This window comes from Littorina saxatilis, unplaced genomic scaffold (assembly GCF_037325665.1).
Source record: "Littorina saxatilis isolate snail1 unplaced genomic scaffold, US_GU_Lsax_2.0 scaffold_117, whole genome shotgun sequence".
Classification (NCBI taxonomy): Eukaryota; Metazoa; Mollusca; class Gastropoda; order Littorinimorpha; family Littorinidae; genus Littorina; species Littorina saxatilis.
The window spans coordinates 206,288-228,007 of record NW_027129116.1 but is presented as its reverse complement, the minus strand read 5'-3'; the positions used below and the strand labels follow the sequence as shown (position 1 = coordinate 228,007).

Genomic DNA, 21,720 nt, shown 5'->3' with positions numbered 1-21,720 from the left:
ATCATTAAATCTACAATTTTGCTGTTTTTGTGCAAAATGTGCTTGAAAAGTACCATCAAAAGGATTTCAATACACCAAAATGTTTGTCTGACTCAAAGAGTTGGCAGAAACTGAAAGTATTTTTAGAATGTCCTAGGAGTTCATAACTTCACACCGTGACATCACAAACTATGGCTAATTCAAACCAAAGTAAGAAAGTGCATATGTCATCTTATTTTCTCTCCAGCTACTCTTTGTAATCAACATACAACTAAGTAATAAAAGTAAAACATTTGTGAAAACAAACGATAACAAAAATCATAAAATGTGAGCGTGCGCATAACTTCACAAGAATCTTTGTTATGTTGGTCTCTAGTACAGTTACTGTATAATATATTTGCAAAACAATGACAAACTGAGAACACAGAGTTATAGTATAGGCTAAAGCTGCACTTATATTACAAAATCAGATTTTAATTGCCAAAATAAAACAAATTGTTTGAAACTTGTGAAAGTTCATAACTTCACATCAATCACACATTTATACTAAAATAACTAACTAAAGTCTCTTGCAAATAATTCTAAACAACTTAATGATTTACTTAACCAAACTCAGTCATGAAAACTGTTACCGAAATCATTATTTAGTTAGTGTTTATGTCAGCTGACTGTGTGTTCATAACTTCACATCATTTATTTAACTGAAAAGCTACGTACTAAAATCTGCTGGTAAATTAAAATAAAAATGACATCAAACTGTAACAGCCTACTCTGGAGAAGAGCAGCACATCATTTGAGGTAGTGATTTAGTGTAGTAAATTAATTATTGTGTATAAATCATACTCATGGCATGTGTTCATAACTTCACACCGTGGGGCTGAGGGTCAGTTGATGTGAAGTTATGTACACCGTGCAGTCAACCCAGATTCATGCTGGAATTATCAAAATGTAATTTTGAGGGTTCATATTCAGAAAACTTCTTAAAAAATGTCCAGATAAAGTCAAATGTACTCTTTTGCTATTAACAAGGCATTATTTTAAACACGCCCTTGAAAAATGAGCTTGAGTTATGTGAAGTTATGAACTTCATGACAAAACGGCTAAGTACTTCAGAAAGAAACAGTCAGCAGCCAGTAGATTCTTTTTGTGATGAAAATCATGGTACAGTGTAATTTGGAAACTGAAAATAGTCATTTTACATATATTTTGGGTTTTGACATGAGTTAGTAACTCTCACATAAAAATAGTGCGCAAGACACAGAGAAAATGGCTAACTAAAGCATACTGCTTGACTTTAGTGACAAAAATTGCTTAGTATCTAAATCTAATGTACTTTTATATGCAAAATTGCTGTTCCACTACAACCTTAACTTTCATGGCTAGCATTTAAGGACAAAAAACACTCTCAGTGGAGATAGTAGGAAAGTTCATAACTTTCTCACAAGAATTTTTTATTTCTCAATTACTCAAACACCAATGAATGAACTTGATGCAAACTTTCAGTGTGACTGCTGCTAGTGGATCCAAATGCATTACAAAGCTAGGTGTTCCCCAACCAGTCAATTTACTCTTTTTATAAGGCAAAAGGTTGGAAAGTTCATAACTCTTTTTTCACAAGAAAATCTGCACGTAAACTTCAAACTACTTTTGAACATGCAAAAACAAGTCAAACAACCCTTTTTATGTTTTATACCTCTGCAAAACATACTGTAAAATACTTTTTTACAAAAATATATCAGGTTTCAATCTTTAATTATTATTTAGAGCTGATCAGTGAACAAAATTGAAGTCTTACGGAAATAGTTATGAACTTTCTGTGAAATTTTGTCTCCCCATTTTCTGCAGGCTCACTGACAAAATTCAAAAACTTTGCTTTGTCAAAGGTACATTTGAGTTTTACTGGCTCAGTGAAAAGTCATTCATGACATTCTGTCCCATAAATATGACAGAGTAGACCATGTTTCAATATGCTGTAAGGTCATGTCACAAAAAATGGCCAAAATGTAGTGCTGCTGACTTCAGATAATGGCGACATTTTCATTAAAAACAACAACTGAGCACACAATGTTTCTCTAGGTGTGTACTTCATACTTTTTTTTACAAGTCTCATTAATCTTTACAAGGATTTTATTTTTCTTTGATGTACAAATCAGGTTAGAGCCAAGGTTGCACAGCTATTTCAGCTGTGGACACCATTTCAGACTTAAGGCCATATTGTGACCACGGTCATTTAGGCTGACCATTATGTCACATTGTGGAGGGTTGCAGATTCCAAAGAGTGAAGAAAAAAAAAAAAAAAAAAAACCCTAGCTAGAATCTACTGGGGGCTGGGGAGTTCCTGCACAATGCAGGAACTTGACTCCTGCGCAATGCAGGAGTCTGGGGCCTGGGGGTGTGAGAGGAGGAGGGATGAAGGGGTCTCGTTCCAGTCCCTGATTGTCCTTGGGAGGAACTTTGTTCTTTGTCCACTTCCTTTCGAAAAATCAACAAACACACGCGCGAGCATCAACGATCTTCTTCTTCAACCATGGCTTCGAACTCTCCTTCAACTTCAAACACTCAATCGCGCGGAAAGAAGAGGACATTTTTGACTCTGGAACAGAGGGTGGAAGTGGTGAAACGGAGCCGTAAGGGCGAAACAGCAATTTCGATCGCGCGGTCGTTTGAGGTAGGAAAAACTCAGATTCAATCGATCGTCAGCGACCAAGAAAACGTGGTCAATCGATGGGAGACCGGCGAAAATTGTGACCGCAAATACTCCAAGGCAAGGAAATGTATTTATGGTGACCTCAACGAACGCGTTTGGAGTTGGTTTTGTGACAGGTGTATAGTCCTCTTCCAAATACTGACACCCATATGAACATAAACTCTTTTGACTCCCAAATATTTTTTTAAATACATGTAGAGGATACAATTAAAGTAAAAAAAAAAAACAGAAAAAATACATACCTCTTGCTTTTTATTGAATTAGATTATCAAATTAATTCACCAAACCACAACTGTAATTATGCCACAACTTCGACGGACCCTGAAGGTATTTCTCTCTTTCTCTCTGTCACTGATTTTTTCTCTCTCACTGTCTTTTTCTGACCTGACCTCACCCCCCTTGTAAGACCCCCCCCCCCCCCCCCTTTTAAGACCTAAATTTGTCAGATTTTGGGAGGTCTTACATGGGGAGTACCACTGTATTTAATTTTCACTTAGTTTGACTTGGAAACCAACTTAATAAGACCCCAGTCCCACAAAGGCGAATTTCTCCGCAGCGCATTTGTCCTTGAGTCTCTGCGAGTGCGACTGACTGTAAGTCTGCACGCTTTTTCACTGCCCAGCGTGCGCTTTTTTCAAAGAAAGAAAGCCGTTTGATGTGTCACTGTGTTGTGCTCAGTGGCTAGGGCTCGAAATTAACGGGTGCCTGGTGAATTTTGCACGGAAAGTTGGTGACGGGCACGCAAAGTTCGCGTCAAAGGTGCCCGATTTGCACGCAAAAAAATCGAAAACAATGACTTTTAGTCAACAGAAGGCACTCATAGTTCCATCAGGGCACTCAAACTTTTTCAGTAATGGGCCCGGGTTGCACTCAAGGAAAAAGGTTAATTTCTAGCCCTGGTGGCAAGTACTGTGAACAGTGACTTTAGATGCGCTTCAAAATTAAATGATAAAATATTGATTTCTCCTCATTGCAGCCATAATTGTGGCTGTAATTTACAGGTTGTCTTAATTACACAATGACTGTGACAGTCCTGAAAGCCCGGCTGATTCTGTGAGAGACACTTCAACGAATTAATCCATCCTTAATTTAAGCTGCGGTTGACAAAGCCAGCCACTTTAAAAACTGAATTTTTTAGGGTCCGGAATGTCCACTATATGTTATGCTTAAGAAAAAGCCGCTTAATAAAGCCATTTTTGTAACTTTTGTGGTGAAATTTAAAGCAAAATCCTGTTTCTTAGTCACTTGAGTAAAAGTGACTCAATTGTAATCGGCCAGTACGTGTTTAGTCTGGCCAGACGGATGACGTGTCACAACCTTAAGGTTGGACTTTTCTCGGAAACTATAAAAGTGACCGAGTTCAAATTTTGTTTGATCATTACCCCCAACGCTTTAACATTAGTTTTGTTGACCCTTGTTAAGATCACTCACAGGGCAACCTCGAAGGAAAAATTGGAAATTTTATATAGATCTCTGAAACTATTCATCGGATTTGTTTCAAACTTGGTAGAATTCTTTACATCAAATTAGTAACATTAGCGTTTTACAAATTATGTCATCAAAAAAATAAGAGAGATAACTAGCCTTTCTGTTCAGTAACACAATAGCAAATCTACAGAAGGCTCATTCCACGGTAACTGACATGACATTTTTACTCCACTTTCGGGTAAAACTATTTTTTTACTGGCTGAAATAAATTCGATATCAACACAATTGGGTTTGTTTGCAACTGTAGACACATGAACGGCTCTGTGAAAAATAAGAAAACCAGAAAAAATGTTTTACAATTTAGTGTGTTTTGCTCTTTTATTTTGGTAACTGACGTGACGCAGAAAACACATTAAAAAAAAGTACAAAAGTCAAGTTCAAAACTTTCTGAATTGACCACTAGCAAAGCAACAAATAACATAAAGTTGGATACCTTATTCATTAAACTAAAAGATACAACCATTGGTTTTGCCTGAAAATAACATTTTCACTACTTGTTCAACAACAAGCTAGACCTACCCTGGTAACTGACATGACGAGAGTCGGTAACTGACATGACAATATTAAGAAAAAGTAGTAAAAAATATCACAACAAACAGGACAGTCTCCTAAAAAGCATTCTGTTGTTTGTTCAGAAGGACAAACAGATGCATGTAGAAGTTCAGTGTCTGTGGGAATATCTTTGCCCATTTTTCTCAAACTTTCTAGTAGAAAGGAAAAATTCTCGTGGTATATGCAACAGCAAACTGTGTGGTCCCTGTCTGAGCAGATGCAGACATGTTTTGGACGAAGTGAAGCAAACTTGCTCTTTCCAACCTTTATTGATGGATGATCCTGCTTAAAGAGTTGATAGGCCTCAGAAACATTCATAAGAAGGATTTTCTTTTGCTTTTGAGTTTTTACCCCTTTTTCCATCACAGTGACATAATCTTTCTTGCCAGGCAATTGCCTTGAAATGTCATCCTGTTCATAAAAGTTGATGACCAATTGTTCCATCTCTAGATCTGGGAAATTGATCCTTCTTTTGCTTTTTGGTTGGATGAAAACTGAATTTTCTTGGGCGAGTTTCAGGATGACCTCACTTTTTCTCCTAGGTGTTGATGGCAGTGCTTGTGCAGCTTTTTTAATTGCCTTGCCAGCAGCTTGCCTTGTCTTGAAAGCTGACTCGACAGCTTTGGACGCCTTCTTTTTGATGCGCAGTTTTCTTTGAGTGATGGTGTTTTTCGCCTGTTCTTGCTTTTTGCGCCTTGGAGACCACTTAGATCTGCTTTTGGACTGTTGTTCCCTGTTTTTTCTCTGCATTTCCGCTTTCTTTTCTTCAGACATTTTCTCCCTGTACCGCTTCATTTTTGTTCTCGGCGACATCACCATGGCTGGAACTCTGTTGACAAGTAATAATAAAAAATATTTTATTGGTTGGTTTGTTAGCTGGTAAAACCAGTCTTCAAAACAAGGAAATTATTCTTATTAACTCATATTTACTAGCTAAGAAAAGCTACTTTCAAAAAGTCATCTTCAAATCTGTCCAATTCATGTTTGTCATGTCAGTTACTTTAACTGTCATGTCAGTTACCGTCATGTCAGTTACCCTATAAATATGGAAATGAGAACAGATTCATTTTTCTTTTTATGGTATTTTAACCCCATCCTAATAAAGGCAGAGAATATGCATTACCATGATTCTAATCCATCTGATTCAAAAGTTATAAAAACTTCATATCTAAGCATGGTAACTGACATGACATTCAAAAGCCTTTTCTCAACCCCATTTCATGAACCATTAAATCAATAAGATCTTTAAAAAAACACTTTGGAGAGATAGATTGATCAATGAAGTTTAAGAAAGCAGTAAAAATTCTCACCTTCAGCTTTGTTTTCACTTTTAATGGGTGTTTTGTTGAAAGGGATCTTTTCAGAAAATCTCACCCATGTGTTCTCTCAACTTCAAAATGGCCGCCTGACTAGAAATGTGAAAAAAGGGCAATAACTCACATATTTTATGATTGTCTAGTTATCTCTCTTCATCTTAATACCAAAATTTATGATTAAAAGTCAGTTCAAAAAAATGCTGCTTTGGTTGACATTCCCGTGGATTGACCCCGGAGTAATAAACCTGATTGTGATTGACTAGATAAGTACAGAGCTTATTTTTCTGTTAGCTTGAAGGAAAACTCTCAACTTTTTATTCATGAAACTTTCAGGTACAGGAGAGACTTTCACTGCAGGAACGACAACAACAACACCAGTCCCAGCCAGCCTTACATGCTGCCGACTCCTTCTCCATCGCAGAGGGGGGTCGGGAAACCCCCATCTCCCCTCCGTCAGCCTTCGCCTCGTCGGCTGCCACGCCCGTCAACAAGCACAACATCTCCATCGTCGCCCAGCCCCCTCCCCTCAACCTGAGGGAGCTGCGAGTGGAAGAACAATCCAACAACACTGAAAGCGACATCAACTCTGATGTCTTGGACAGTTCTAGATCAGAGTTTGAGAGGATTTACACCGTTGCTGAAAAATATCACCATGACGTTGATGGTGGTGATGAAGATTTTGACCTTGACGCAGCCTTCATTGTGGCAGCTGCTGCTGACGACAGTCTCCTCGACAACCTTAGCAGAGGTCGTGGCGGCGACAAGGGAGATGTGTCTCCGGCTGATACGATAAAGAACAAATCTCCGGCCAGCGTGTGCTCGGCGGATTCTGTCGTTGTGCTCATGTGTCAGGAGAGAGTGACCAACACCGCTGTGACTGAAAACAGTCAAACTGCTGATAAGAAAGAGATCTTGAACGATGACCAGGTAATCCTTTTCTCTTTTCCCCCTCACTCATCAGTTATGAGTTTATAAAAAGACAAAACTGTTGTTTTTCTGGCAAGTTACTTCAATGACAAAACAGGGGTGTTCAAATACGAAACCCAGGGTTACCTAAACAACAGTTGGGAAAGACAGACACATTAAAGCTTGTAGTACCTCCAAGTCGAACATGGAGAGATAAAACTATAGTAAAAGTGACTGAGTTCAAAATTTGTTTGATCATTACCCCCAACGCTTTAACATTAGTTTTGTTGACCCTTGTCAAGATCATTCACAGGGCAACCTCGAAGGAAAAATTGGAAATGTTATATAGATCTCTGAAACTATTCATCGGATTTGTTTCAAACTTGGTAGAATTGTTCTTTACATCAAATTAGTAACATCTTTAGCGTTTTACAAATTATGTCATCAAAAAAATAAGTGAGATAACTAGCCTTTCTGTTCAGTAACACAATAGCAAATCTACAGTAATAAACCGGATTGTGATTGACTAGATAAGTACAGAGCTTATTTTTCTGTTAGCTTGAAGGAAAACTCTCAACTTTTTATTCATGAAACTTTCAGGTTCAGGAGAGACTTTCACTGCAGGAAAGACAACAACAACACCAGTCCCAGCCAGCCTTACATGCTGCCGACTCCTTCTCCATCGCAGAGGGGGGTCGGGAAACCCCCATCTCCCCTCCGTCAGCCTTCGCCTCGTCGGCTGCCACGCCCGTCAACAAGCACAACATCTCCATCGTCGCCCAGCCCCCTCCCCTCAACCTGAGGGAGCTGCGAGTGGAAGAACAATCCAACAACACTGAAAGCGACATCAACTCTGATGTCTTGGACAGTTCTAGATCAGAGTTTGAGAGGATTTACACCGTTGCTGAAAAATATCACCATGACGTTGATGGTGGTGATGAAGATTTTGACCTTGACGCAGCCTTCATTGTGGCAGCTGCTGCTGACGACAGTCTCCTCGACAACCTTAGCAGAGGTCGTGGCGGCGACAAGGGAGATGTGTCTCCGGCTGATACGATAAAGAACAAATCTCCGGCCAGCGTTTGCTCGGCGGATTCTGTCGTTGTGCTCATGTGTCAGGAGAGAGTGACCAACACCGCTGTGACTGAAAACAGTCAAACTGCTGATAAGAAAGAGATCTTGAACGATGACCAGGTAATCCTTTTTTCTTTTCCCCCTCACTCATCAGTTATGAGTTTATAAAAAGACAATGTTGTTTTTCTGGCAAGTTACTTCAATGACAAAACAGGGGTGTTCAAATACGAAACCCAGGGTTACCTAAACAACAGTTGGGAAAGACAGACACATTAAAGCTTGTAGTACCTCCAAGTCGAACATGGAGGGATAAAACTATAGTAAAAATGAATGCTAAGTCTAATATGTGGGCTGACATGTACAAATTTCACCCCTATTGTATAAAGCTTTTACTTCCATTTTTTAAAATTTGTTTTTACTTACTTTTTACTCGAATAGATTATCATAATTATATGCTTATACTGTTATAGGTAAGAAATTTCACTGCATTGCACACACCTAAGATATTGCAATGGAAGTTTTAGTCTGGGGGACAGGTCATTTCATCATTTTCCATTCTGAACCCAAATTTTAGTTGAGAGGGATCACTTATGCATTTATTTTGCTTTCTTTGAAATGGCTTTTTACATTTCTGCAGTAGATTTCATTACCCTGTGTCAGTTACAGGATTTTTCCTGTGGACTAGAATTCCCGGCAATAACACTTTCTTGCTTTTTTGCGGTGGATTACATCATTCAGGCACATGGTACCCTTCAACAAATTTGCGGATATCAGCAAAGTCTGTCCGATTGGAACCACCATTTCTTAGCCTGTTTTAGTGTTTAGTCAATTAGTGTGAAATCTTTGCAGAAAATGATGGAGAATTGTTCAAGAAGCAACTTTTCAGCGAAAGTTGCTTCCGACTTTGTACAATGCCTGAGAATTTCACAACCCTGTGGTAGTTGCAGGATTTTACGGTGGATAGAAGAGATGAAATCACTTGTCGGGGGTTGTAGCGTTGTTGGTTGGAGCGTCTGGTTGATTTGGCTGACTGTGGATCGAGCCCAGGTACCAGAATCAACTTGAGGGGAGACCAGAAGGTTTGTACCACCCTCGTGTGCTAACGCATGCAGAAAGATTAATGCACATTTTAAACTTCAAGATCCCGAGTTTCCCGCGAAAGTCTAGGGGCTCGGAAACACAAAGATATCCAGCACGCCTTCCCCTGAAGTTGGCGTCTTGCTGCCCGCGTAGCGGGGTAGGAAAAGCAGTCTGGCACGCAATACTCTCACCATAAGGCAACCCTGACACAGTAAAAAGTTCAAGAAAGAAAGAAAAAAATCATTCTACTACCCTGCATCAGTAACAGGATTTTATGGTGGATCTAGAGAAGAGATTGAATCATTTCTCTACCCTTTGTCAGTTACAGGATTTCACGGTGGATCTAGAGAAGAGCTCGGCGGGAGGCCTGGGCTTCACGGTGGTTGGGTGTGCCAGCACCACAGGGGGCCGCTAAATGAAGGCCGGGGTGCAGGATCCGGCACTTTCCGATGGACGCCTTCGCCCACGTGACAGGCTCATCCAGGTCAGCAGTTTACATATATGTCCGAAAAACCCTTACCGAGTTAACAAAGGCGAGAAAACTGTCGCCTTTCACTGATAGCCTACTGGGACGATTCGATTCTCTGTTGCGGAAAATAAATCTGCAAAGGAAGTACAAGAGATTGGACCGCGATATGTATTTGCGTTGTAGTGGAAGGCATTTAAAAACACTTGTGTTCAAGTGGGCTACAAGCATGTTGGTGCGATATAGCCGAATTCACAATATACTGGACCGCAATATAGTGGTAGTCCCCTGAACTGTTTTACGGCAACTTACCAGAGTGAGACTTAATCCTACAGAGGATATATATAGTTTGGCTGAATTGTAAAGAAGATTGAAGCTTATTGCATATTGTTTTACAGTGTTTCCCATCACGTACAATTGAGGGTATTTCACGTAATAAATTAAAAAATCACGTTATTATTGCTTGCTTGGGGGTATAAAAACAAAGAAAAATCATTTGGGGGGTATACAAACGTAAACGAATTTCAAATGAGGGCATTGACTTTCGATCTTGAGCAATGGAGAAAAAATCAGAGAGAGAGAGAAGCAGAAAATACTAGTCAAAGTTTAAAACAACAGCTTGCTTATAAATGTATTGAACAGTTAAACAAACTAAAACAATTACAGCTGTAAATTTCAGAAAGATAATTTATGAGTCACTTGAGTGGCGGGGTAAAAACAGTGTGGCATGCAAGACTCACCATAAGGTGACCCTGAGAGTAAAAAGCTCAGGAACACAGAGGTAGAAAAAGAAGAAGTTACCATCTTGTCACCGAAATAAGAATACTTTGGAAAATTAATTATGTTCATGGGAATAACTTCAATAAGGAATGATACAGAAAGAATTTGAAGCACGTGGTGAGATTGACAACGGTGCAGTTGTGTTTGAGACGATCTTAGAAATAACTCCAATTGAAAGGCATTCAGCAATTACTTGACTAACGACCCATGCTCTCTTACCTAAAATGCATGTAGCATATGTGATAAACCCCTTTCATTTATGTTTCAGGACAAAGACAGTGCCAGTTCGGACTACGATTTGTCGGACACAGACCCAACATGGATTCCCAACGATGAGTCTCAAAAGGACCATGTTTCTGACTCTGACAGTTCTGCTGTAAATGAGCAAACAATACCCTCCCCTTTTCCTTACTTATCGGTTCCACTTGAAAATCCAAATGCTCCGTCAACATTGCAACGTTGCGATATTTCTTCCACATGTCATTCTTCCTCTGACAAGCAAGAGCCTGAAATTACTGGCTTTACTGTTGATCAAAGTTCAGGAGATGGACCAAAAAAGAAGAAAAAAGATAAATCTCATTGGTGTCTTGTGTGTGGTTTGTCTACAACAAAGTTGGAAAGACATTTCAATAGTTTTCACAGAGATGAGTCCATTCTTGTTCCATTGTTTCATGCATCGAGGAAAGACAAGAAAAAAGAATTGTCAAAGATGAGAAATTTAGGGGATCATAGGCATAACCGGAAAGTTTGGGAAGAAGGCAAAGGGGAAATTGTGGTAAAGCGCAAAAGTGCCAAAGAAGAAAAGCAAGTGAAAGACTTTGTACCTTGTCCAGAGTGTTACGGTTATTTCAATTCGAAGGACATGTACCGTCATAAGTGCGTAAAACCCTGTTGCAAGTCTTCAAAAGGAAAGGTTGTTGCTGGAAGACTTCTTCTTCCTGCTGTCCCGGGGAGTAAAATCACCAGGGACCATGACGAAGAAAAGCTGCGTGAAATATTGGAACATGTGAAAAATGACCCAGTGGGCATGATTGTTAAAACAGATATAACGATTCGGGAACTTGCACTGCGAGAGACGAGGAAGAATGGGTTTGATTCCGATCGACATGCTTACATTCGAAATAAACTGAGAGAAATAGCACGCCTTGTACTTGCACTCAGGAAAGAAAGTGGCAATCAGAATGGACAGTTGATTGATTTTCTGAAACCGGACATGTTCAGTACTATTGTCCAAGCTACACGTGTACTTTGTGAATTTTCAAAAGAGTCGTCCGACTTCAAAAACCCATCAACGGCAAAGAAAATTGGCCACACTTTGAAAAGATGCACCTTGTTGATGCAAGCAAAGGCCATTGAGCAAAATGACATGCAACTGAGACAGCAGTGCAAGCACTTCATAGAAGTCTTCGATGTTCGGTGGAATGAATGGGTTTCGTCGTCAGCCGCAAGAACTCTTTACAGAAGACATCAGAACAATGTGCAGCGACTTCCACTCTCGAAAGATATACAAAAGCTCTCGTCGCACCTATCACAGGTTGCAGAGGATGCAAAAAAGGACATGAAAAACGCTTCTTCTTCTCGGGACAAAACAACAGCTCGACATTCACTTTGTAAAGCTCTACTCAGTCAAGTGATCCTCTTCAACCGCCGAAGATCTGGAGAAGTGTCCAAAATGAAAGTTCAAGATTTTGAAAACCGTCAGCTTGATACAAGTGATGACATTCTGCACAGCTTGCCTTCATTTGAACAAGCTTTGAGTAAATCATTACAAAGGGTGGAGATTATTGGCAAAACTGGCACAATCGTTCCAATTTTGCTGACAGCAAATTTGGTAGATTCTTTTGAAACACTCATTGCATCTCGTCAAGAAGCTGGCATTCCTGAAACAAACAACTTTGTTTTCTCTCAAAGCTGCTTTGGTCATGGTGATAGAAATGGACACATTCGCGGAAGTGACACTCTGAAGATTCATTGCCAACAAGCAGATTTGCAGCACCCTGAACTTATTACGTCCACATCCTTGAGAAAGCACGTAGCCACAATGACTCAACTCTACAATCTTGCAGACAATGAGCTTGACGTTGTTGCTCAGTTTCTGGGTCATGACATTCGCACACACAGACGTTACTATAGATTACCTTCTGCAGCGCTTCAAGTGACGAAAGTGGCAAAACTTCTCATTCAGTTGGAGAAAGGAGAAATAACAAACCCAACTTCTCTGGACAGTGTCGACATCAGCGATGACATCATTGTTGACGAGGAGAACGACGACGATGAAGAAGATACCCATCCTCAAACAGCAGCCTCACAAAAAGGTATTTGAACTAATTAGAAAATGATTTGTTTCTATATAATGCTTGGTATCAAATTTCATTGACAAGCACTAGAGGAGATGAGCTGGTGGCCATACTAAGGCAGGATTTTTTCGTTAAACTGTTAATTAACACAGCAGGAGCTGAATGGACCCTACCACCTGTCAATCAAGTCAAAACTCTACTCCAATCAAATGCAGCCCAGCGCGAGCCTTATTTTAATATTATTGAACCACAATCAAAAGCCAGCAATCGTGAGCCTTATTTTAATATTATTGCACCGCGCAATCAGAAGCCAGCAAGCGCGAGCCATAAATCACGTATTGAACTCGGCTCAAAAGATGCACGGGACTTGTGTGCTTGTATGACTAATCTTAGTAATCAGTTCTCTCGAGACTGACCGCCATCGTTTGTTTTTTTACGTTTTCGTCGTTGCCTACTTGGCTAAAGAAGATGGATCTGGAAGTTTATTGTCGGTAAAACTTTTGTTTCGTTGGAAAACTTGTTAAATTCAGTGGAGCAGGTCGACGGCGTAAATCTGATACGTATTGAAAGGGTCAAAACCGTCAAATTGTACGGACACAGACTGGGAAGGGCTGCATTTTGAGCAGCTGGTTTACGTTTAACACGGTGGGAATTGAGCGCTTGTATGATTGGTCAAAGTTATTGCGAGACTTTTGTCAAGATGTTTGTTTCTTCCCACAACTTGGCGGAGACCCTGACAGCATTTTTAAGTAAACCACGGCCCTGGTATCCAAAAAGAGACTTTTTAATTTTACTCTTTTTTTTTATTTCAGGACAAGGACACCACAACTTCACTGGATATCCGCAGCTGTGTGGCCAGACAGGGTCATCTGGATCGCTTCAGTCTTCTGGTGGTACGCTCTCATCTGGATCGCTTCAGTCTTCTGGTGCGACACGGTCACCTGGATCGCTTCAGTCTTCTGGTGGTAAGCTCTCATCTGGATCGCTTCAGTCTTCTGGTGCGACACAGTCACCTGGATCGCTTCAGTCTTCTGGTGGTACGCTCTCATTTTTCACCTTTGTTTGATGCGTCGAGGTCAGATGCCATGATTGTTTCACCTGTCGGTGCAAATGTTGCCCCTCAGCCCTACGGACTTCGGGGTAACTTTTGCACTGACAGGTGAAACAATCATGGCATCTGACCTCGACGCATCAAACAGCAGTGAATAATGTATAATTATTATTCAGAGGATCGGATAATTGAAGGAATAAAAAACGCTCGCGCTGGACCCGAGTACTCTTCAGACTGGCTCGCTCCCCCAGTATGAAAGTTTTTGTCTTGTGCACGTTTAAGACCAAGTGATTGCTCTGTGTGAATTACAGGCATTCCCTTTGCTATATAAATGCATTGCATGCGAGCCGAGGATGTGTGTGGTGACTGGCCTTTCTCTTTTATTTGATCACAGTGAAAAATATACTGCCGACCCTCTTCATAACTTAACAATATAAATGTTTGGAATGCCTGTGGTGTGAATGTTGGTTTCTGAAATTAAACTTAAGCGATTGTTCTGTGTGTGCTGATCGATCTCTACAATCGTAAACGAGAGGCTGGTCTCGGGATCCAACATCTGAGAAAAGTTCCTCATAATATGTGTAAAAACCATCAACATCACTGTGAGAAAATAAACAATACAAACACAACCAGTTCCCCTGTGGAACATTGTGGACTTTCCCACAACCTGACCTACAAAAATCCTCTGCGTGCGTGTGATGATGCGGGAAATAACCAGCGAGCTGGCTGGCTGTTCTATCAGGCTGCGTGTTGCCCCGCCGGTGTGAATTCCTCCCACTGTTAAGTCGTTTTTGTGAAAAATTAAAGTCTGCTGAGCCCAAGTACTAGCGTACTCGGGGATAAACAATAGTAAACAAGAATTTAAAAAAAATAGATAAAATAAATCGCCTATGCCGGGAATCGAACCCGGATCACTTTGGCCATAGGCGGACGTGCTTTCCACCAAGCCATTAACTCTGACAATTTTGCCAGTGAACTCAAATGCCTAGAGTGCTAACTTCAGGTCGCGCGCACGCGAAGTGGCACATGCACGCAAAGCCTGTAGGTGTCGGTGGCTGGCTGGCAGTTCTATTAGCCGAACAGCAGTTCTATCCCACCGCGAATTGCGCCCACCGCCAAGAGTCGTTTTTGTGGATTATTTCGCATTTAGGTCCCAGCTAACATTATGAAGTTTTAATACGATCAATCGGACCTATTATCAAGTTAGTGTATCAACTTTTGAACGAACTGCGCCCAGTAGTTTCCCAGCAATAAGCTGTTAAATCCAGACAGACAGACAGACAGACAGACACACAATTAAAGTCTGCTGAGCCCAAGTACTAGCGTACTCGGGTATGATGTACACTTATATCCATGTTAAGTTGACCTTTGACCTATGTTTTGATAATGTTTCGACCACCATGACCTTTTTCTACGTCGAAAGTGACTCAATCGAGCGTTTGCTCTTCTTTTTTAGTAAGTTATCAGTCTTTGCGGAACTTGCATGTCTGAGCGCGAGCTTTTCGTCAAATCACTGACCAAATGTGCATAGAAATGTAAACATTTGACAAGGCTTCCTTGGTTTTCGTCTGCTCAGAACCCACATGAAAAACAAGTTACAAGTTACTGACACATGACTGGAAAACTTTCTCTTCTTGTGCATTATACAATACAATTTTACGTATTTTTGGAATGTGCTTTTTCTGAAAGTTTGTTTTGGACAGTTCTATTCCCCAGTGCCATGACATAAGTTGTGAAGGTAGTGCTTTTGTAATTGTTTGCTGTCTGTTGTGGTGTTGTCTGTGTTTAATCTGAGGAAATTCTCAAGCATTGTATCATTTTTCTCTGTGCAGCAAGGAAAGCCTGGTCTGATGATGAAGTCAGCGCTGTGCTCAGACACCTGGAAAGCTACATCCTCCTGGGTCATCTGCCTGGCAAAGAGGTTATTGTCAAGTGTCTCATAGAGGATAAGGCTCTCAAGAACAGGACGTGGCGAAACGTCAAAGATTTTGTAAGAAACAGAATCCAAAAGAACAGGTGCAAGGACTAGTCATTTTTTGTTTGTTTGTTTGCTTAACGCCCAGCCGACCACGAAGGGCCATATCAGGGCGGTGCTGCTTTGACATATAAGGTGCGCCACACACAAGACAGAAGTCGCAGCACAGGCTTCATGTCTCACCCAGTCACATTATTCTGACACCGGACCAACCAGTCCTAGCACTAACCCCATAATGCCAGACGCCAGGCGGAGCAGCCACTAGATTGCCAATTTTAAAGTCTTAGGTATGACCCGGCCGGGGTTCGAACCCACGACCTCCCGATCACGGGGCGGACGCCTTACCACTAGGCCAACCGTGCGAGTCGACTAGTCATTGAGATCACTGTTGTTCATGCTGTGGTTGTCACTTTTTGTTAACAGAGTATTGTCAGGAACATCATTCAGTTCTAGTCATTCTAAGACACAGTTTTTTTTATCAGTTGAGAATTAGTTCTCAGCTGTGTTTACTGATTTTGACAAAAGCCATTAAATTACATATTCTTACTCCAATTCTCATAAATACATTGACTTCAATCTCACATGCTAGATGTCGAAAAAAACACTCAAAATACCTGCCCTTAGAAGGGTGGTAACCAAGCAAAACGAAAAGCCATAGCCGTTGCTATGAACTGACCTTGCTCAGTTACCCATAACACCCTGCGCACCACGTGAGCGCCAGCATCCGGAATAATTAGAAAGTTCACCTGCATTCTCGTCCAAACATAAATATTGTGTTTACAAAATATAATATCGGTACTTTCCCACAAAGTACAAAAAAGTCAACTACATGCAACACACAAAACTAAACCAAAGCTCAGCAACGACAGCGTTTCCTAACAGTGTGGTTGATCTCTCAGGATTTCTACGTTTTGTATTGAGACATGACTGTACAGGGAAAACTCTTGATTAGTATGCTTGATCTCTCAGGATTTATACTTTTTGCAGAGAGACATGACTGTACATGGAAATCGCTTGGTGTGAATCAGAATCGGAATCAATTTTCAGAATCAGAATCAATTTGTATTGTCTTCTAAGCTTTCTTATAAGGTATGTGTGCTTGATTTTGCAGGATTTCTACTTTTTTGTATTGAGACATGACTGTACAGGGAAAACTCTTAATTTGTATGCTTGATCTCTCAGGGGTTCTACTTTTTGTATTGAGACATGACTGTACAGGGAAAACTCTTGATTTGTGTGCTTGATCTCTCAGGAGATCTACTTTTTGTATTGAGACATGACCGTACAGGGAAAACTCTTGATTTGTGTGCTTGATCTCTCAGGAGTTCTACTTTTTGCATTGAGACATGACTGTACAGGGAAAACTTGATTTGTGTGCTTGATCTCTCGGGATTTCTACGTTTTGTATTGAGACATGACTGTACAGGGAAAACTCTTGATTTGTATGCTTGATCTCTCAGGAGTTCTACTTTTTGTATGGAGACATGACTGTACAGGGAAAACTTGATTTGTGTGCTTGATCTCTCAGGAGTTCTACTTTTTGTATGGAGACATGACTGTACAGGGAAAACTTGATTTGTGTGCTTGATCTCTCGGGATTTCTACGTTTTGTATTGAGACATGACTGTACAGGGAAAACATGATTTGTGTGCTTGATCTCTCGGGATTTCTCTCTCAGGAGATCTACTTTTTGTATGGAGACATGACTGTACAGGGAAAACTCTTAATTTGTATGCTTGATCTCTCAGGGGTTCTACTTTTTGCATTGAGACATGACTGTACAGGGAAAACTCTTGATTTGTGTGCTTGATCTCTCGGGATTTCTACGTTTTGTATTGAGACATGACTGTACAGGGAAAACTCTTGATTTGTGTGCTTGATCTCTCGGGATTTCTACGTTTTGTATTGAGACATGACTGTACAGGGAAAACTCTTGATTTGTGTGCTTGATCTCTCAGGGGTTCTACTTTTTGTATTGAGACATGACTGTACAGGAAAAACTCTTGATTTGTACGTATGCTTGATCTCTCATGATTTATACTTTTTGCAGAGAGACATGACTGTACATGGAAATCGCTTGGTGTGAATCAGAATCGGAATCAATTTTCAGAATCAGAATCAATTTGTATTGTCTTTTAAGCTTTCTTATAAGGTATGTGTGCTTGATTTTGCAGGATTTCTACTTTTTTGTATTGAGACATGACTGTACAGGGAAAACTCTTGATTTGTATGCTTGATCTCTCAGGGGTTCTACTTTTTGTATTGAGACATGACTGTACAGGGAAAACTCTTGATTTGTGTGCTTGATCTCTCAGGAGATCTACTTTTTGTATTGAGACATGACCGTACAGGGAAAACTCTTGATTTGTGTGCTTGATCTCTCAGGAGTTCTACTTTTTCTATGGAGACATGACTGTACAGGGAAAACTCTTGATTTGTATGCTTGATCTCTCAGGGGTTCTACTTTTTCTATGGAGACATGACTGTACAGGGAAAACTCTTGATTTGTGTGCTTGATCTCTCAGGGGTTCTACTTTTTCTATGGAGACATGACTGTACAGGGAAAACTCTTGATTTGTATGCTTGATCTCTCAGGATTTGCACTATTTGTAGAGAGACATGACTGTACAGGGAAATCGCTTGATGTGTGTGCTTGATCTCTCGGGATTTCTAATTTTTGGCTCATAAGAATCATAAAGAGTCTATGTAATGTCGCGTGTATGTCTGGCTGTACGGCCATGTCAAAACTGTAACAATTTGCCCTTAACATGGAAACAATATGTAACATGTTTCAAACTTTGTGTGATGATGACCCTCATTGAGCTCTATGGGTTGATACCTGATTGGATGACCTTTGACCTTTTTCAAGGTCACAGCTTCAAAGAAAACAATGATGTTCTGTATCTTAGAGACTATTCATCAAACAAAACAGAGGCAGTAACTCTGCTTTTACCTCGACCTCAACAAACTTTAACATTGGGCTTTTCTTGGAAGCTATGGAAGCAAAATCTTTTAGACTTGGCAGGAATATGCCCTGTTTTGATCTTTACAACTGTTCCTAATATGAATTACTTTTGACGTTTTTCAAGGTCACAGGGGGGCTTAGAAGGTAAAAAAAAAAACCGCGGGTTAGAGGGAGTCCCATATTGGACGAGAAAGAATTTACCCGATGCTTCCCAGCATGTCGTAAGAGGCGACTAATGGTTCTGTTTCTCCTTTTACCCTTGTTAAGTGTTTCTTGTATAGAATATAGTACCCCCCGCGGGTTAGGGGGAGTCCCATATTGGTTGGGACGAGAAAGATGCTACCCAGCATGTCGTAAGAGGCGACTAACGGTTCTGTTTCTCCTTTTACCCTTGTTAAATGTTTCTTGTATAGAATATAGTCAATGTTTGTAAAGATTTTAGTCAAGCAGTATGTAAGAAATGTTAAGTCCTTTGTACTGGAAACTTGCATTCTCCCAGTAAGGTAATACATTGTACTACGTTGCAAGCCCCTGGAGCAATTTTTTGATTAGTGCTTTTGTGAACAAGAAACAATCAACAAGTGGCTCTATCCCATCTCCCCCCTTTCCCCTATCCCATCTCCCCCCCCCCCCTTTCCCCGTCGCGATATAACCTTGAATGGTTGAAAACGGCGTTAAACACCAAATAAAGAAAGAAAGAAAGAAAGTATAGAATATAGTCAATGTTTGTAAAGATTTTAGTCAAGCAGTATGTAAGAAATGTTTAGTCCTTTGTACTGGAAACTTGCATTCTCCCAGTAAGGTCATATATATTGTACTACATTGCAAGCCCCTGGAGCAATTTTTTGATTAGTGCTTTTGTGAACAAGAAACAATTAACAAGTGGCTTTATCCCATCTCCCCCCTTTCCCCTATCCCATCTCCCCCCTTTCCCCGTCGCGATATAACCTTGAATGGTTGAAAACGACGTTAAACACCAAATAAAGAAAGAAAGGTAAAAACCTGAGGTTCTGTATCTCACAGACTATTCTTCAGAATTGCATCAAACTTTGTAGGATTGCTCATGATCATCCCATCAAACTGATCACGTTCATACTTTGTTTGTCATAGTCAACAAAAAATAAGGGTAGTAACTCTGCTTTTCCGCCGACCTCCACAAACTTTAACATTGGGCTTTTCTCGGAAGCTATGGAACCTAAACCCCATTAACTTGGCAGGAATATGCCCTGTATTGATATTTACAATGGCGGGGACGTAGCGTAGTGGTTAGCACGTCTGGTTTGTAAGCCAGTCGGTCTGGCCGCTGAGGGTTTGAACCCCAGGTATTTTTTTTGTATTTCCAGAGTCAACATTCAGTGCAGACTCTAAAAGGACGGAATCGTACCACCCTTGTGTGCATGTGCATGCAGAAGACCAGTGCGCACGTTAAAGATCCCGAGTTTCCATCAAAAGTTTAGGGGCTCGGAAACACAAAGATACCCAGCACGCCTTCCACCAAAGTCGGCGTCGCACTGCCTACGTGGCGGGGTAAAAACTGTGTGGCTCGCAAAACTCTCACCATAAGGTGACCCTGAGAGTAAAAAGCTCAGGAACAAAGAAGAAGAAGAAGATATTTACAATTATGCAAAATATGAATGACTTTGACCTTCATTCAAGGTCACAGGGGTGTCGTCAAAGTAGTAATTTCAAATTAGAGTCGTCTGAGCGTTTGCTTTTCTTGTTTTAAAATGATGTGATCAAAAAAGTAAAAACAGTGCCGTTTCAAGACACAAAAGCAGAGACTGCTTGGAATTGTGCTTACTTTAAAGTTGTATATTTGGAAATTGAATAATGACTTTCAGATAGAAAAGAAATAAACAAAGTCATACGCTTTTGTGTCCCTTTAATCACATTTTCTTTTTCACATTGTGTGTTAACTGAGAATTTCACGTCCTAATAATTCCCCAAAATCTGTCACTGCCGAAAAGAAATCGCTTGATTTATCAGTTGCTCTAGTACCTTGGTCGAGGCTTTGTATACATTTAGGGCAGCTGTAGTTTGAAAATATGCACACAAAAAAGAAAAAAAAAGAAAAAAAAGAGATCAAGAACAAAGGATTGTTAAGACTCAATCTGATTCTCTTTTTTTTTTCTAGAGAATATGTATTACTATATCAAAATCGATGAAAAAACCCTGACATTCACTGTTTTCTCAGTCCATGGCACAGTTGATATTGATTTTGACATCTCTGTCAGCATTCTCTCATGATTAAAATTGTTTCACTCTATTATGTCATAAAACATATTTGTGCAACATGTCTCAGTAGATGGGGCTGTCCTCAATTTCTTTAATTATTTTTTGAGTTTGAAACTTGTTCAGTTATATTTGTGTTTGAAACTTGTTTTAAACTTCAGGTGTGAAATATCAGATCTATTCCAGTAATTAACTAAGAAGTTGTTTTGTTCTTTCAGTTGAATAATAAACAGTTTTTGTACAATGTTTTGTGTGTTTCTTTTTGTTCCAGTGAAATGTCCAACATCAAACTGAATCAGGTTTCAGAGAAAGGCTCATCGTAGTCCTCGGACTGACATAAAAACAAACAAACGAAAAGCAAAACAAAACCCTTTGGCCATCTAAGGGAGGTAAACATTACCATACACACATGACCACCTTATGATGGTTGAAGTTAGCAAGTCGAGGCTTTGTGTGCATATAGTGCGGTTGCAATTGTACAACATATTATTACACACAAAAAAAGGATTGTGGGGACGCATTTGATTAAGATAAGATAAAATAAAACACGACCATCTAAAGGATGTAAACATTACCATACACATATGACCGCCTGATGATGGTTAAATTTAGCTTACACACATTGACCACTTTATGATAGTAAATGTCAACATACACTACATGGCATCTCTATTCATGTAAAATGTCAGCTTAGCTAAATTTTCAAAATAGGCGAATGATTTCTTTCTAACTTCATTTAGAATTACAAAATAAAGTTTCATCTCAAATCTGGACAGAATCGGCCTGTAAACTCTGCTCATTTTTCCCGGCATCTTAATGATTGTGCAAACTCACTGACCGGATAACGTGGCT

General features: G+C 40.1%; 2 protein-coding genes across 4 annotated transcripts; both read left to right on the top strand.

Moving 5' to 3' along the window:
• Positions 1 to 6,307: 6,307 nt before the first annotated feature.
• On the top strand, positions 6,308 to 9,517 carry LOC138957403 (uncharacterized). The gene is made up of 3 exons (XM_070328522.1): positions 6,308 to 6,969; positions 7,549 to 8,142; positions 9,425 to 9,517. Exons 1-3 carry the CDS (start codon positions 6,886 to 6,888, stop codon positions 9,515 to 9,517), a joined length of 771 nt encoding a protein of 256 aa, XP_070184623.1. The 5' UTR covers positions 6,308 to 6,885.
• LOC138957394 (uncharacterized) lies at positions 8,033 to 21,048 on the top strand. Of its 3 annotated transcripts, none has more exons than XM_070328516.1 (5): positions 8,033 to 8,142; positions 9,425 to 9,586; positions 10,617 to 12,663; positions 13,458 to 13,610; positions 15,529 to 21,048. In XM_070328516.1, exons 2-5 carry the CDS (start codon positions 9,518 to 9,520, stop codon positions 15,723 to 15,725), a joined length of 2,466 nt encoding a protein of 821 aa, XP_070184617.1. In that variant the 5' UTR covers positions 8,033 to 8,142; positions 9,425 to 9,517; the 3' UTR covers positions 15,726 to 21,048. The 3 variants fall into 3 exon arrangements, with proteins under 3 accessions (XP_070184617.1, XP_070184615.1, XP_070184616.1); XM_070328514.1 differs by having other exon boundaries at positions 13,458 to 13,682; XM_070328515.1 differs by lacking the exon at positions 8,033 to 8,142 and having other exon boundaries at positions 8,254 to 9,586; positions 13,458 to 13,682.
• The last annotated feature ends 672 nt before the right edge of the window (positions 21,049 to 21,720 follow it).

Bases quoted from the DNA above. Each gene is read 5' to 3' on its own strand.
- LOC138957403 (XM_070328522.1), top strand. From the start codon at position 6,886: ATGTGTCAGGAGAGAGTGACCAACACCGCTGTGACTGAAAACAGTCAA. The intron at 6,970-7,548 runs GTAATCCTTTTC...TGAAACTTTCAG, and splicing joins AGATCTTGAACGATGACCAG to GTTCAGGAGAGACTTTCACT. The intron at 8,143-9,424 runs GTAATCCTTTTT...ACCCTTTGTCAG, and splicing joins AGATCTTGAACGATGACCAG to TTACAGGATTTCACGGTGGA.
- LOC138957394 (XM_070328514.1), top strand. From the start codon at position 9,518: ATGAAGGCCGGGGTGCAGGATCCGGCACTTTCCGATGGACGCCTTCGC. The intron at 9,587-10,616 runs GTCAGCAGTTTA...TTTATGTTTCAG, and splicing joins CACGTGACAGGCTCATCCAG to GACAAAGACAGTGCCAGTTC. The intron at 13,683-15,528 runs GTACGCTCTCAT...TTCTCTGTGCAG, and splicing joins ATCGCTTCAGTCTTCTGGTG to CAAGGAAAGCCTGGTCTGAT.